This window comes from Macaca mulatta, chromosome X (assembly GCF_049350105.2).
Source record: "Macaca mulatta isolate MMU2019108-1 chromosome X, T2T-MMU8v2.0, whole genome shotgun sequence".
NCBI lineage: Eukaryota > Metazoa > Chordata > Mammalia > Primates > Cercopithecidae > Macaca > Macaca mulatta.
This window is the reverse complement of record NC_133426.1, coordinates 32,625,422-32,641,578: the sequence shown is the minus strand read 5'-3', so window position 1 is coordinate 32,641,578 and position 16,157 is coordinate 32,625,422. Positions and strand designations below refer to the sequence as shown.

General features: G+C 34.0%; 1 protein-coding gene across 9 annotated transcripts in view; it reads left to right on the top strand.

The window, feature by feature from the left end:
• DMD (dystrophin) overlaps positions 1-16,157 on the top strand; it is a 2,157,177-nt gene that overhangs the window by 520,321 nt on the left and 1,620,699 nt on the right. For 6 of the 9 annotated variants that reach the window (XM_077988312.1, XM_077988311.1, XM_077988309.1 and 3 more), the window contains exons 8-9: positions 1,070-1,251; positions 2,371-2,499. In XM_077988312.1, the coding sequence (XP_077844438.1) occupies positions 1,070-1,251; positions 2,371-2,499 (311 nt within the window). The remainder of the gene's footprint in view (positions 1-1,069; positions 1,252-2,370; positions 2,500-16,157) is intronic. The other 3 variants (XM_077988314.1, XM_077988313.1, XM_028842274.2) reach the window with 1 other exon arrangement.

Genomic DNA, 16,157 nt, shown 5'->3' with positions numbered 1-16,157 from the left:
GATTTCATGTGTAAGTGAGATCATGTGGTACTTGTCTTTCTGTGCCTGGCTTATTTCACTTAATAGCCTCCAGATTTACAAATGTTGCCTCAATGACAAAATTTCCTTCTTTTTAAAGGATGAAAAAGGATGACAATGAAATGCTATCTAAATAGCATTTCATTGTCAGAACTTACGTTTTAACACTTTCTAGTATTAATGACACACTTCACATAAAGGATTACTTTACATCTTGGTTCACTGGAATGAGTGCAGTAACTAAATTGTAATGCCAAGTAGCAAATGAATCTTTTGAAAGAGCTGCCACTTTATCTGTGTTATTACAAATTATTACTGACTTTAAATGCTGGGTTTCATTCACCCTCTGGATGTGGCAAAGGACGTGAAGTCAGATCAACTTCATGTGTAGGACTTTTACATTTATCTCTAATGTCTGGGAAGGGAAACGACATTCTACTTTATCAGATGGGCCATAATATAAACAAATATTTTTAATATACAAGGAATATTAAAAATCATTATATGGTATTTTTCTGTTTATATTGTGGATATATGACTCATTTCAGCACAGAGACATATTTAGCTGTCTGCATACTTTAATATCAGCAGCATTCAATTAAAAAGGTATAAGGTTTCTTTACTGAGAACTAAAGCATTAAGCCGTTTTATGTAATTGTTTAATTACCACTGCACCATTTGAATTTACATGTTAATATAACTTTCCATGGAAAGGAAAATGTAATCTTTTATTTTTGTTTCTTGCCTAATGAAAGCTACTCTGTTAGATGGGCTAGTCTGGCAATTTGACTTAGGAAAAAGTAATATAGAATAAAGTTTTCATATGAACAAGGAAAAGAAACTAACTTTACTGCTCATCTCATTGGTCTGCCAAATTGGAAAGACATTTTAGGCCTGATTATCATGTTCTAATTCGTCTCTGGAGGACATTCATGGCCAACTAAGTGTTCATTAATCTATCATCTTCCTGTAACATTGATTTGTTCATTATCCTTTTAGAGTCTCAAATATAGAAACCAAGAATTGATGTGTAGTGTTAATGTGCTTACAGATGTTGCTACCACCTATCCAGATAAGAAGTCCATCTTAATGTACATCACATCACTCTTCCAAGTTTTGCCTCAACAAGTGAGCATTGAAGCCATCCAGGAAGTGGAAATGTTGCCAAGGCCACCTAAAGTGACTAAAGAAGAACATTTTCAATTACATCATCAAATGCACTATTCTCAACAGGTAAAGTGTCCAAAGGACAGGTAATATTCAAGATGTTTTCTATTTTATACGCATTTTTAGGTATTATGTGCACATATATATAAAACGAATATATATGTATATAAACATGTATATATACAAAGCCTAATGTACGTATATATACAGAAAGAGAGACAGACTATGTAAACCTTTTCAGTTTTGCTTCATTGACTACAATATTCTTTTCAAACGTATTTAAAAAATACTATTGATATGTACCATATCGTAGGAATATAGAACATGATATATTACATTTCCATTGTGTAACACACAATGAAATGAAAGGCAAACTTACATACGTATTAAACTCTAAAATCTTCATCAGCTAGAACAAAGAGCTAGAGAAAGATTAAAGGGAAATATTGTTTTTAATCATTAAAAATACTTTATGGCAATATGATGTACAAAATCAGATTTTGATTATTCAGGATAACTTTGAAAATAGAAAAGTGGTTTAAAATATTTCAAATAAACATTAAAGAAAAACATGATGAAATTCTTCATTATATAACTGTATAGAATTCACTGGGGTTCTTCCTTGACATTGGCTTGTTCTTTCTCTCAACCGTGGATAGTTTGGATGTTTTCCTGTGCTTTCTCAGGCACAAGCAATAGTGAAGAAACCTTTAGCAACATTTCTGTTGGAATGTGTGGAAAGCTTTTAGGCCAAACTCTCTCACTTTACTGAGCTAGCTCTATATTAGCTTTTAAAATCTTTAGTCCTTTCCAGGGTATGGACCTGATGAATTCTGGTTTTAGTTACTTTGGATTTAGAGAAAATTGCTTTTGGATGCCTGTTTTTGCCAGATTGAAGAGTACCATCCCATATAAATATTGGAGTTGTATTACTATGGAATCCTCATGGTTAAATAGCATGCTCATATCTTCCCAGATCATTTATTCTCCAACATGACATTAAGTGCCATAATTCTGGGAGTATACCAATTTCTAATATCATTTATATATGTTTAGTATTAAACATTAAATCTCACCGTTTCCATTTAATGTTCTGTTTTCTACCATGTTGGAAAGTAGTCCTTTTGGGTTACTTATGGTTTTTCCTCCTCCTCTCTATCCACTCCCCCAAACCCTTCTCTGCAGATCACAGTCAGTCTAGCACAGGGCTATGAAAGAACTTCTTCCCCTAAGCCTCGATTCAAGAGCTATGCCTACACACAGGCTGCTTATGTCACCACCTCTGACCCTACACGGAGCCCATTTCCTTCACAGGTCTGTCAACATTTATTCTCTGTTGTACAAACCAGAGAACTGCTTCCAAGATAATCTAACACTGCTTTTACTTGCTTGAATTTTTCAGTGCTTTTTATCTCCCCGTGAAGAGCTGTTTCATTTTTCCCAGTTTTACTGATTCCCTCATATGATTCTACTTTGTTATTGAGACTTCTCTAGGTTTACTATATGATGATTCTTCATAAATATGAATTCCCATAATAATGATTTCTACTTTCATTATGTAATAACCTCTAAGGTTCTCTTTGACAAAGGCTACTAATGGTTATAAAAAACATGAGGCTCATTAAAAGGTTTATATATGTAACTTCAAAAAGTATGGGCAAATCTGTGAAAATTGCTAATTACACTATTTGGGGAGATTTTTCTAGATAAACATAAAGAAAATACATATACTACAAGTGAATTATTTTTTATATTCATTCCAAAATATATATTCTGTGTAAGAAAAATGCAACTGCAAACTTCTTCATATGCTCTCCGTTAATTTTGCTAATTTAAACTTGTGTATAGCAGGCTCTGTAGTATTTATAAGAAAAAATCACACTCAAAGCAGGTCATATTTTAGGCAATGTTTCGTACTTTCTATATGAGGAAGCCTCTCAGTGGAGTTTTCCACTCTTGCAATATTGTATGGAATCCAACATACAAGAAATAGCCTTGTAGACGTTACAGCGTGGGAATGAAATGCGCTAAGTTTGCTAGATTTGCAAGAATTACTTTTTAACAAAAATGATTGATTTTGCTCAGCGGAGCCAATTTGAAACGTGCTAGATGATGTGATTTTTATCAAAACTACACTATAAATGAGAATTTAAAAATGATAGACCTGATCCTATTGGTTAAAAAATGTGTACATTTTTGGAGACTCGATTTTTTTTTTTTAAGATAGTGGCGTGCATTTAATTAGTAATTTATTTGGCAGTTAATTGATGCATTAGCTAAAAATTTGGAACTCTGAAATAGTTACGACCTCCATCCTTGGCTAGTTTACTTGCAAAGCTCTCTTCTCACTCCCTCTCATTCCGGACCTCTTGACTCTCCATCGACTCTCTAGACTCTATTTATACCATTACCCCCATTGAAATCACCAAGACTTAAGGAATAAGTGCCACCTCCTAAAATTAAGGAGCATACACCAAGCAAAGATAAAGGGTTTTTTTCCCCTCTCTCATTATCACTTTATTGAGCTGCCTTTTCTAGGTTTTCTGCAATGCCTATTCTGGTAGCGCATTTTCCCCTCATCACCACCTCATTAAGGCATTGCTCAGGTATGACTCCTTAATGAAGTAATTACAAATGGACTTACATCTTGCTAGACTCTGCTCATTCTACCTTTGTGTAAAAATTACCGAATACATTATATCATAAATTACAGATAATTCAACAAATTCACTTACCTGTGTTATTTAAAATAAGGCATTCAAATCAGTATAATGTTTATCCTTTGGAAAAGACACAGCACAAATCACAGGAGATGAGGAATGATATATTCTGACTGTTACTAAAGAAGCATATCAGAAGATGATAAATGTAGTTAGGTTTGATAAGTGTATGCCTTTATTCACACTAAACATTAATTTCAAAAGTGTCAGAAGGACTGAGCTTACACTGCAGCTATAGGCTGTACCTGCTTTACTTCAAATGAAGTCAAGACAGGCTGGATCTGATGCCATCAGAAAGTTTTATTAAAGTGTGGTCTACAGAGAAAAATAAAGTCCTCTATAAGAGAGAGCCATGCGGGTGACTGTCCCCTATGGGAAAAACGTGCATGCCCCCACTCCCCAAACACATCACTCTGCTTTAACTGTTCATTTATTTATTCAACAAATAAGTATTCTTAGTCACAGAGCCAAATGGCTTTTATTCAGCTCTCCTAACTTTCTACCACTGAAGAAACATTTTTCTCAGCCTCTACACTCAGCAGGTTCTTCCTCTCTGACTATTCTGTGTCTTTGATTATCTGGCTCTTTCTGCTCTTCCAACTTCTTTAGCTTGTGAACCTCATGGGAGATGTCTTGGCCTTCTTATCTCTGTACTTGTTCTCTTAACATAATTTAATAATTAATCTCCTGGCCTCAATCTGTATGCAATCTGTATTTAATCTGTATGCAAATGATCATTGTATCTCTGTCTTCATCACTTCCAATCTTTAAGTTATAGCCACATTTCCAATTCATTTTCAACTCTGTGTTGTGTATCTATACCTTGATATCCACTAATATCTCAAACCTAGTATGTCTCCAAGTGAAATTTATTAGTTTCTTGTCCATTTTTTTATGTTATTCACAGTCCTAATAATATTCACAATTTTTTTTCACTTAATTTTGCCCATATAACAAGGCTACTCTCCTAAACTGCCTTAAAAAGATTTATGATATATTAATAATTTATGCTTTTATGCTCATTACACATGTATTTCATGTTTTCTTCAACCAAATTAAGTCACTTGTTATCCTACACAGGTGCCCCAAAATTTTCCATATTAGCTTTTATGCTTCCCTTAGCTCGGAGTGCTTTTGTCTCTGTTTTAAATAGGCCAACTTAATTTATATTTCTAGGCCTAATTAGTAAGTGGCAGAACCTGAATTCAAATTTACATTTATCCAACTCCATGCCCATCCTCATTATACTAGGGTGACACTGCACTTTCTCTACTGTGATTCTTGTATATTGGGTTACTCACACATAGAGCAGTATTCATACGTTTGATTATTTAGCACTTGTTTTTTTAATCACCTACTATGTGCCAGGTACTGTTATTGGACCAAGTGACACATAAACAAACATACAAAACAATCTGTGTCTGAATTTATTCTAATTTTATTATCCTCCAAATCTCTTCCCTCTTGCCATATGTTTTTAACTCATTTAATAAATGGTAGGGCCGTGTGTGGTAGCTGACGCCTGTACTCCCAGCACTTTGGGAAGTCAAGGTGGGTGGATCACCTGAGGTCAGAGTTCGAGACCAACTGAACCAACATGGTAAAACCCCATCTCTACTAAAAATACAAAATTAGCTGGGTGTGGTGGTGCATGCCTGTAATCCCAGCTATTTGGGAGGCTGAGGCAGGAGAATCACTTGAACCCGGAAGGTGGAGTTTGCAGTGAGTTGATATCGTGCCATTGCATTACATCCTGGGCAACAAGAGTGAAACTCTGTCTCAAAAAAATAAATAATAAAAATAAACAAATGGTATGATATGAGCATTTTAATTTTACATGTGAGCTTTTCTGTTTCATGATCTCTAGCACAGCATATCTGGTAGCAGAATTGGAGGCCAATATTTCATCAAAGTCATTTCCCTCCTGATGGAGTAGATGTGACTTAGGAAATAATTAGAGAAACCAAGGATTATTGTGAGGTTTCTTTCTTAAGCAACTGGCCAAATATAGAGTTGCCACAAACCAAGATGGGTGAGACTGTAGAAGGAACAGGTTTGGGAGTGAACATTAGGATTTCAGTTTTAAACATATTAATCTTGAAGTGCCTATAAGGCTATGAATGCATGTAAAAAAAGGGGATCTAAGATCAGAGTTGAGGATAATAATTTAGAAGTCAACACGTTGATAGTATTTAAATCCATTGGCCAGGATAAGATTACCAAGGGAAAATGTATAGACAGATAAGAGGTCTCTAGATGTATATATGATGAGGCATCAGCAAAGGGGCTGAAAAGGGTGGCTAGAAAGGGGAGAGAAAAAGCTGAAAAGAAAGGAAATGATGGATGTGGTATTCTGGAATCCAGAAGAAAGTGTTTTCAGGGAAAGGAAGATGTCTAACTACATTAAATATTGCTGGTTAGTTCAAATAACTTGATGATTGAAAATTATTCAGTGAATTTAGCAAAACGTCAGTAGTGTAAGATGTCTGGGAAATCCTAATATATAGCAGTTACTACAATGGAATTACTATTCACTCTTAAAACTTGGCCATTTAGACCAATAAGTTACGTGCTCACTCTAGTTTATATCCACTTTAATAAGAACAATTTCAGTGGTGCGTGCATGTGTGTGTGTTGGGAGGTGTTGCTGATTACAGTAGGTTCAAACGACAGTAAAAGTGTAAGGCTACCTGCATTGTAACACTTAAACAAATATACTGAGAGCTGAGTGCAGTGGGTCATGCCTGTAATCCTGGCACTTTGGGAGGCGGAGGCAGGCAGATCACTTGAGGCTAGGAGTTTGAGACCAGCCTGGCCAACATGGCGAAACCCTGTCTCTACTGAAAACACAAAAAGTAACTGGGTGTGGTGGCACACACCTGTAATCCCAGTTACTTGTGAAGCTGAGGCATGAGAATCAGTTGCAGTCAGGAGGCAGAGGTTGCAGTGAGCTGAGACTGGCCGCTGCACTCCAGTCTGGACGACAGGGCAAGACTCTGTCTCAAAACACTACCGTAAATAGTTGATGGCCACAGAAACAAAAACATACTTCTTTTAAATTATCCCATCCTGATAACTACTCATGTGTCTATGTATTAGTTTTCAATTTTTGATGTAAAGACTACAAACCTAGTGGCCCTGAACAACGCATATTCATTATTTTACAGTTCTGTAGTTCAGATGTTTAAAACAGATCTCATTGAGCTAACATTAACATATCAGCAGGGCTGCCTTCCTTTTGAAGGCTGTAGAGGAGCATCTATTTCTATGGCTTTTCTAGCTTCTAGAGGCTGACCACATTCATTGGCTCATGGCCGCCTTTCAACTTCAAAGCAGACAAGGGCAAATTGAGTCTTTCTCACGTGACATCACTCTGATCTATACTCTTCTACCCCCCAACTTCTACTTTTAAGAGCCTTCATTATTACTTACTTGTTATGTGACCTTGAGAGAATTTCTTGAACTCTGAGCCTCAGTTCCCTTGTGTGTATTATTGAAACTGTTTCTAACTCAGAGCTATTTAGGAGAGTTAAATGAAATGAATTACATAAAGAACATTCCATGGCATAAGCACATTGTAAGTGCTCAAAAAAAAACCAAAACAAAAACAATACAAAACAAAAAACACAGTTACCGATATGATTACTACTTTAGATACTTCAGGTGATAGATAAGATTTTGTGGTCTGATCTGAGAAAATTTTTAAAATTTTATTAGCACTTCTATGAGAAGAGATAGCCTGGATTCTGATTTATAAACAAACTCACAACCTGTATAGAGTTTGGCAAGTTAATATACCGAGTAAAAGATTCCAAGGAAAAGGATATCCTTTTTAGTTATGAGGTTGCTGAGGAACAATCTTGGAACCATGCAGAGGGAAACACAGTAATGCCTTTTATAAAGCAGAAAAAGCACTTCTAGGTGATTCCACATCCAGCAATCCTGTGTTGGGAGGGGATGAAGGAGAGGAGATTTTTCACTCTATCTCTGCCATTGCCCCTCCTGACACAACTTGTCCCTCAGACTGTACACAGATTGTAGAAAGGAATTGGCAAACAGAGGATGCAAAGCCAGCTAGTGGGGACCACTCCTTAGATTAAAATTATTGATTTGCTTCAAGGAAGCCTTTATACATTCTGATGTGACTGAACAAGTGACCCAGAAACAGAATTGTTAGGTTTTAGTCAACTCTATAAATTGGTACACTGAAGACTTCTGAGTAGAATTTTAAAACTGGAAAGAACCTTAAAGTGAATATATGTGATGTTATTTTCAACAGATACACTCTTATCCTTTAACTTCTTTTGAAATCTTACTTTATTGTGGTAAGAACACTTAACATGGGATTTGCCCTCTTAACTGATTTTTAAGTGTAAAATACAGCATTATTCACTATAGGTATAGGCATAAGTTGTACAATAGATCTTGAGAATTTTCTCATCTTTGATAACTGAACCTTTGTTAATTAACAGCTTCCCATTTCCTCCTCTCCAAAGCCTCTAGCAACTATTATTTCACTCTCTGATTTGATCAGCTTATTTTACATACCTCTTATACATAGAATCATGCAGTATTTGTCCTTCTGTCACTGTCTTATTTCACTTCCCATAATGTCCTTAGGGTTCATCCATGTTGTTAACGTGGCAAGATCTCATTCTTTTTGAATATTAATCTCTTGTATGCGTGTAACACATTTTCTTTACTCATCCATCAGTGGACACTGAGGATGTTTACACGTCTTGGCTATTGTGAATAGTGTTGCAATGAATATGGGATTGCAGGTATCCCTTCAAGATCCTGATTTCAATTCTTTTGGATAAATATCCAGAAGTGAGATTGCTAGATCAAGTGGTAGTTCTGTTTTTAATTTTTTGAGGAACCACCATATTATTTTCCATAATAGCCATGCCATTTTTTACTTCACTAACAATGTACAGTAGTTGCAATTTTTCCACATCCTCACTAACGCATTTTTTAATAGTAGGCGTCTAACAGGTGTAAATGTGATAGCTCATTCTGCTTTTCATTTCACATTTCCCTGATAATTCATAATGTTGAACATATTTTCATACACCTGTTGGCCATTTGGGTGTCATCTTTGGAGAAATGTCTATTCAAGCTTTTAGCCCGTTTTTAATTGGGTTTTTAGGTTTTTATGCCAATGAGTTGTAGGAGTTCTTTATATATTTTAGAAAATAACCAGCTGTTAATATAAGGTCTTCAGGTCTGACCACAAAATCTTATCTAAGTCCTGATGTATTTAAAATAGTAGTCAATGATATTAGTTGCTGTTATTTTGATAACTTAGAATGTAGCTATACCATGAAGTATTCTTTATGTAATTCATTTTATTTAACTCTCCTAATAGCTCTGAATTAGAAATAATTCTCACAATGTATACATATGGTTTGTATTTTTCCCATTCCATAGATTGCCTTTTCACAGTGTTGTTTTCTTTTCTGAACAGAATTTTAGTTTTATGTAGTCTCAATAGTATTTTTTGTTTTTGTTGCTTGTGCTTTTAGTGTCATATCCATGAAATAATTGCCGGGATGAATGTCACAAGATTTTTCCAATGTTTTCTTCTAGGAGTTTTATGAATTGAGGTTTTACATTTACATATTTTATCCATTCGGAGTTGATATTTGCATATGGCATAAGATAAGCATCCAATTTCATTCTTTTGCGTGTGGATATCCAGTTTTGTCCAACACCATTTATAGAAGAGATTATCCTTTCCTCCTTATGTATGCTTGGCTCTATTGTGGAATATCAGTTAACCCTATATGTGTAGATTTATTTCTGGGCCCTCTATTCTGTTCCATTGGTCTATATGTCTGTCTTCATGACAATACAATTTATTTTTAATTACTGTAGTTTTGTAATATATTTTGAAATCAGGAAATGTGATACCTCCAATTTTGTACTTCTTTCTCAAGGTTGATTTAGCCATTTGGGATTCTTTGTGATTCCATATGCATTTCAGAGTTTTTCTCTGTGTGAAAAATGCCATTGGAATTTTGATAAAGATTACATTCTGTAAATTGCTTTGAATATAATGACAGTTTTAAGTCCTTCTATCCGTGAATGTAGGATATCTTTCCATTTGATTTTGTCATCTTTAATTTCTTTCATCAATGTTTCATAGTTTCCAGTGCATTCTCTTTGACCTCTTTAGTTTATCACTGTGTTTTTTTTTTTGTTTTGTTTTGTTTTTTTTTTTGGTGCTATTGTACATGGAATTTGTCTGCTAATTTCCTTTTCATTATTAGTTCAAAGAAACTCAACTAATTTTTGTATGATTTTGTATCCTACAACTTTTCTGATTTTCTAATTGGTTCTAGTGTTTTTAATAGATTGTAGGGTTTTCTATTCATAAGATTATGTCATCTGCAAATAGGAATAATATTCTTCATTTCTGATTTTATATACCTTTAATTTTTTTTTTATTTTTTGCCTAATTATTCTAGCAAGGACTTCCAGTATTGCCATCAGTAGAAGTGGCAAGAATGGGCATACTTACCTTGTTTCTCCTGTTCATGATTTCATAGAAAATCCTTTCAGTTTGCAGTTGTTATGATATGAGCTGCGATCTTTTTATATATGACTTTTATAATGAAGCAATTTCCTTCTATTCCTAGTTTGTTGAGAGTTTAATGGTTTTTTTTTTTTAAATAACGAAATTGTGTTGAATTGTGCCGAACAAGTTTTTAGCATCCAATGGAATGAACATGTGACTTCCTATTTATTCTGTTAACGTGGTTTATCAAACTAATTGATTTTCATGTTGAACCATCCTTGTATCCCAAGGATAAATCTCACTTGGTCATGGTGTATGATCCTTTTAATGTGTTGTTAAAGTTTGCTGGAATTTTTTTGCGAGTTTTGCCTTTATATCCATCAAGGATACTGACCTGCAGTTTTCTTGGGATGTCTTTTTCTGGCTTTGGTAATGCTGACCTTATAAAGTGAATTTGGAAGTGCTCCTTCCACTTCAGTTTTTTTTTTTTTTTTTTTTTTTGGAAGAGTTTGAGAAACATTGACATTCTTTTTTTAAATGTCTGATAAAATCACTATGAAGTCACCTGGTCTTGTGTTTTCTTTGTTGGGAGATGAAAAATTACTGATTCATTCTCCTTACTTTTATTGATCTATTCAGACTTTCTATTTTTACACAGTTCAGATTTGGTAGGTTTTATGTTTCTAGGAATTTAACCATTTTTTAAGATTACACAGTTTCTTGGTGTAAAATTGTTAATAGTGGCATCTTTATTAAGATTAAAGGAGCGTTATTGTGTTACAGTCCAAAAACCTAGAGGTTTTTTTAAAAAAATGATTTAGCATAAGCAACTTAAAAATAAAAAGTTATTTAAGGTAAAGCCCTCATTAAGTATGGAAATTTTATAAGGATAGTATAACCAAAATACATCATTTATTCCACTAGGTGTGTCTGCATTTAGGAAATCTGTTAAATGCCTAGCATGTAATTTACATTTATTATTTCTGATTTTCAAAACAACCTTATAAAGATGTAACTCCACAAATGGAGTTATCTATCAAAATAAGTTAGGAAATGGATGCCTAAAAAAAGGTTGAATAGTGTGGGAATGTTATTTTTCTTGATCTATAAGTGATAATTCTAAATAAGAATAGGAAATTTTCTGTCATCCATGTCACAAATATATTTCCTGTTTTGTCCTCTGAATTATTCTATTCCTGTTTATGTTGATGTAAATAAGAATTTTAATGGTGTTAAACTTTTCAAAGAAGATTAAAGAACATTCCATAGCTAAGATATTAAGATGAAAACAGGAGTATAATAGGAATCTGGTCTGTGGGACCTGCATATGCTGTTTTCCCTCTATTACTCAGTTTTCTAATCTCTAAAATGGAGATACTTTCAACTTTCCATGGGGTGGCTAAAATAATGCATAGTGTATGTGAGAAAAGCCTTCACTATAACAGTGTGTGTGAGAGAAAAACGACTCCATTCACCTTCTTACACAACAGGCATTCGATAATATTTAAGTATTTAAGGGTAAAGAAATATTTACAACAACACGGATCAACACTCTTCCCATTTTGCATTATATTTATAACTAAGTAATCTTAAAAATTAGCCGGGCGTGGTGGCAGGTGCCTGTAGTCCCAGCTACTTAGGAGCCTGAGGCAGGTGAATGGTGTGAAACCGGAAGGTGGAGTTTGCAGTGAGCCGAGGTCCAGATCACGCCACTGCACTCCAGCCTGGGCTACAGAGCGAGACTCTGTCTCAAAAAAAAAAAAAAAAAAAAAATATATATATATATATATATATATATATATATATATATATCTCAAAAAATGTAGAATGAAAGTCCATTTTTACGTTTGGTAAAGATATTTGGAGTTTCTGGAAGAGATGATATATTATTTTACCAACCATTCTGGAAAATGACTTTTCTGTCTCTTGATACCAGAGATAGGTCCAGAGGTATTGCTGTGGATGTTACAAAAATAGAGTCAATTTTTTCAAACCAAGGATATTTGAATGCTCTCATTTAAGTCATGTTTATTACATTTTATGGGATTTTTAGGTTCCTAGAATTTGAATGAATTATTGGATGAAATTGAGCTAATCTGTGTTAAAATGTTTAAGCAGGTTAGGATGGTTTATTTGTAATCATTAATAGATTGTTTGGATCTCCACATGTAGGCTAGATGCAGTATGCCTTCTTTAGGAAGGGCCTCTTAAGGAATATCTTTGTCAAACATTCAGTTTAATACTTCTTTATTATTTTTCTTTTACAAATCAAGTCTTTACGGAAGTAAGAATTTGTATTAAAATTGATTCACCTTCTTAGTTGTTGTGTGATTCAGTTATCTCTTGGCATACCTGTGTAATGCTTAGCTCACCTGTGTAATACAGGTGTGCTTACCTTGTTCACCATAACTATTGCCATGTAGCAAATCACCTCAAAACTTGGGAGCTTACAAAAACAACATTCAGTTTTCTTATTATCTCTCTTGATTCTGGGGCTCAGCTGGGTTCAGGGCTTCTCACATAGGTGTAATAAAATAGTAGATGAAGCTGAAGCCATTTTTGAAGGCTTCTTCACTCACATGCCTGTTGGCTACTGCTGGAACTTCAGCCAGGGCAGTTGACTGGAACATGTATATGTGGCCTCATTTAATCTGCAGCCCCTCACTAAATGCTGGCTGGATTCTAAGAGTAAGTGACCCAAAGAGTACCAAGCAGAAACTTTATTGCCTTTTGTGCTTAGTCTTGGAAGTCACATAGTATAACTTCTGTCATGGTTGGGGTCCATCCTAGTCAAGGGGAGGAAACATAAACCCAACTCTTGATGGAGAAGTATCGATGTTACATCATAAGAAGAACATGTAAGTTGAAACATACTGTATTCATCTTTAAAAATACAATCTGTCGGAACTTACAAGATTCTTCTGAAGAATCCAGGTCAGTTGTGAAACGTGGCTAGCATGGTGCCTAACAGGTATTCAATAAAGTGCACTCTACTCACTGATGACTGTACTTGTTTTATGTAAGCTTGTACATATCTTCAAATATTCAGGCTCCTGATTAAGAAGTTTGCAAATGTCCTTGCACATAAGTGTCACGGAGTAGGAGACGAAATGGCCACCTAATTGCTTTCTAGCACAAATGAAATTTCAAATTCATTTGGAAATAATTTGTATGTGTAATTTAATGCCAAGAAGATTAAGTAAAGAACAACCTCTACACCCTTCATTTTACAGGTGAAGACACTCAAGCTCAGATACGCTAAGTCATGTACCTAAGATTACAGAGCAGAAATACTGGGTCTAGGATCCTGATATCCTGAATTTTGTTAAATATGATGTCTTCTTAAGGATTATAATTATTTTAAGCTAATTCATCACACTGTCACATTTTCTGTAGGACAGTCTCTAGTTTCTACATTCATTAAGTAACTTGATTTTCTTTTTTGCATTTATTTTATTACAATCTATTTTGTTTTTAGAATATAGTATTTTTAATCTTTTCTCTTTAAATTATTAACCTTATATTTTAATGAAACTATATTCAAAGTGTGGTAATATCAAAATTAAGATATGTGACAATCATGATTGAAAATGAAAACTTAAAGAGATATATTTCTTTTTTTTTTTTTTTTTTTGAGATGGAGTTTTTGCTTTATTGCCCCAGCTGAAGTGCAGCGGCACGATCTTGGCTCAGTGCAACCTCCGCCTCCTGGGTTCAAGCAGTTCTCCTGCCTCAGCCTCCTGAGTAGCTGGTATTACAGGTGCCTGCCACTACATCCAGCTAATTTTTGTATTATTTAGTAGAGACGAGGTTTCACCATGTTAGCCAGGCTGGTCTTGAACTCTTGATCTCAGGTGATCCACCCGCCTTAGCCATTCGAAGTTCTATGATTACAGGCGTGAGTCACTGTGCCCGGCCATACAGATACATTTCTTAAAATGTATAACTAGTGGATACCCATGCCTAATTTTAATCCCTGCTATAGAATTCTGGCAGCACATATCTTGGCATATTTGTAGTCTTTATCTACAAATGATATCAGTGAAAAAATGTAATAATGCTTGGTTAATCAACATAAACTTGTTACCAAACTTGTAGATCAACACAGAACGTCCTATTATGTAATACATGCGGTAAATCCATGTGGGTCTCAAATCTACTAGCAAACTTTTTTATTTTCACTAAGAGTTTACCCCCTTAACCATATAAATGTAAAGAAAACTATTAATTCTTTTGGAGAGAGATCTTATTTAATAGTAATTAATTTAGAGTGACTTTAAAATCAACACATAATTAGTGCTCACCTATTTTGTTCATTATAAAGTTTAATAGAAATACAGTCATTTTTTAAATTATGAGAATGCTATTAATTAAATCTTTGGGGAAATAAACTATCTTTGGAAAGATTAATGATTAGTTGATGGTATGGTTATGAGACTCCTTATTTCCAGATCATCTGCATACCAATTCAGCTACATAAAGTCATGTTCCTCTTTTATGTATAGTAAATCCAGATTTTCAAGCTTAGCATTTTAAATATTTATTTCCATTAGTTCAGTTATTTACAGCATAATGATGCCAATGATGAGAGCTATGTATAACAATGGGATTACTACACGATAAAATTGACTTACAGTGAACATTTATGAAAATGTTTATTAGATTTCTCTGGGATCTCTGGTTAATTTAAAATCTTAGAACATTTTATCTTCATTATAATATGTCCCAAGGAAATTTTTGGCTGAAAGATTAGCATTATAAAAAGAGAACTTTAATTAGAAATTTCTATATTGTGGGTCCGATTGCTAAATCCAGTGGCAATTATCTGCTTCCTGAGATACGTAGTTCTTTCTGAAACATTGAAATTTACTTTATCATACCTCAAAAAGTCATTTAAAGAAGAAATTTAGATCATTAATGGAATGAGAAATAAGATGTGCCCATGGATTCTTCTACTTCTGTTTTATCATTTAAATTTCATGTGAGCCAGGTGATTAAAGTCATTTTAACTATTTGGTACCTCAAATAGTTCAGGAACAAGTGTGCCGGAAGCACTGTAGTATTATCATTAATTTAATAATTGCTTATTGCCTGCTTGATCCTAGAAGCCAGGAATAAATGTGAATTAAAGTTTCCATAAGCTCTTGAAAATCTTAACATTTCTATTACTTCATAGACCATGATTATAGTGAAGTATTTATTGAGTTAAAGGAATTTAGTAAGGCAATTCTTGCATCATGTATTGGTTATGATGCTTTTAAGAAAGGCTCTAAAGAAACAAGTCAAATACAAAGTTGGGAAAATTATTTGTAACATTTATAATATATGAAGGATTGATAGCCCTCATAAATAATGCTGATAAATCAATAAGTAAAACTAGAACACCGCAATAGGAAAATTCATGAAGAACATGAGCCAGAAAATGACAAAAGTGAAAAAGTTAATATATCATTAAGCATATAAAAAGACTTACCATCTACTTAATAAGAAAAAAAATAAAACAATAAAATTATTTTTAACTACCAGATAGGCAGATTGAAACAGTGATAATACTGATAACTTTGCAGAACATAAACAGGAAGCATCAAAAGTTATAAGAGGGCTTATGACAGAATAAATTGATGCTGTCCTTCTGGTGCATAATTTTTCAATCACAAAATTTCAATTTAGGGGTAATCTGGTAAGTGAAATGATGTAAGACATAGTTAAAACAGGTTTTCAAAGAGGGAAAG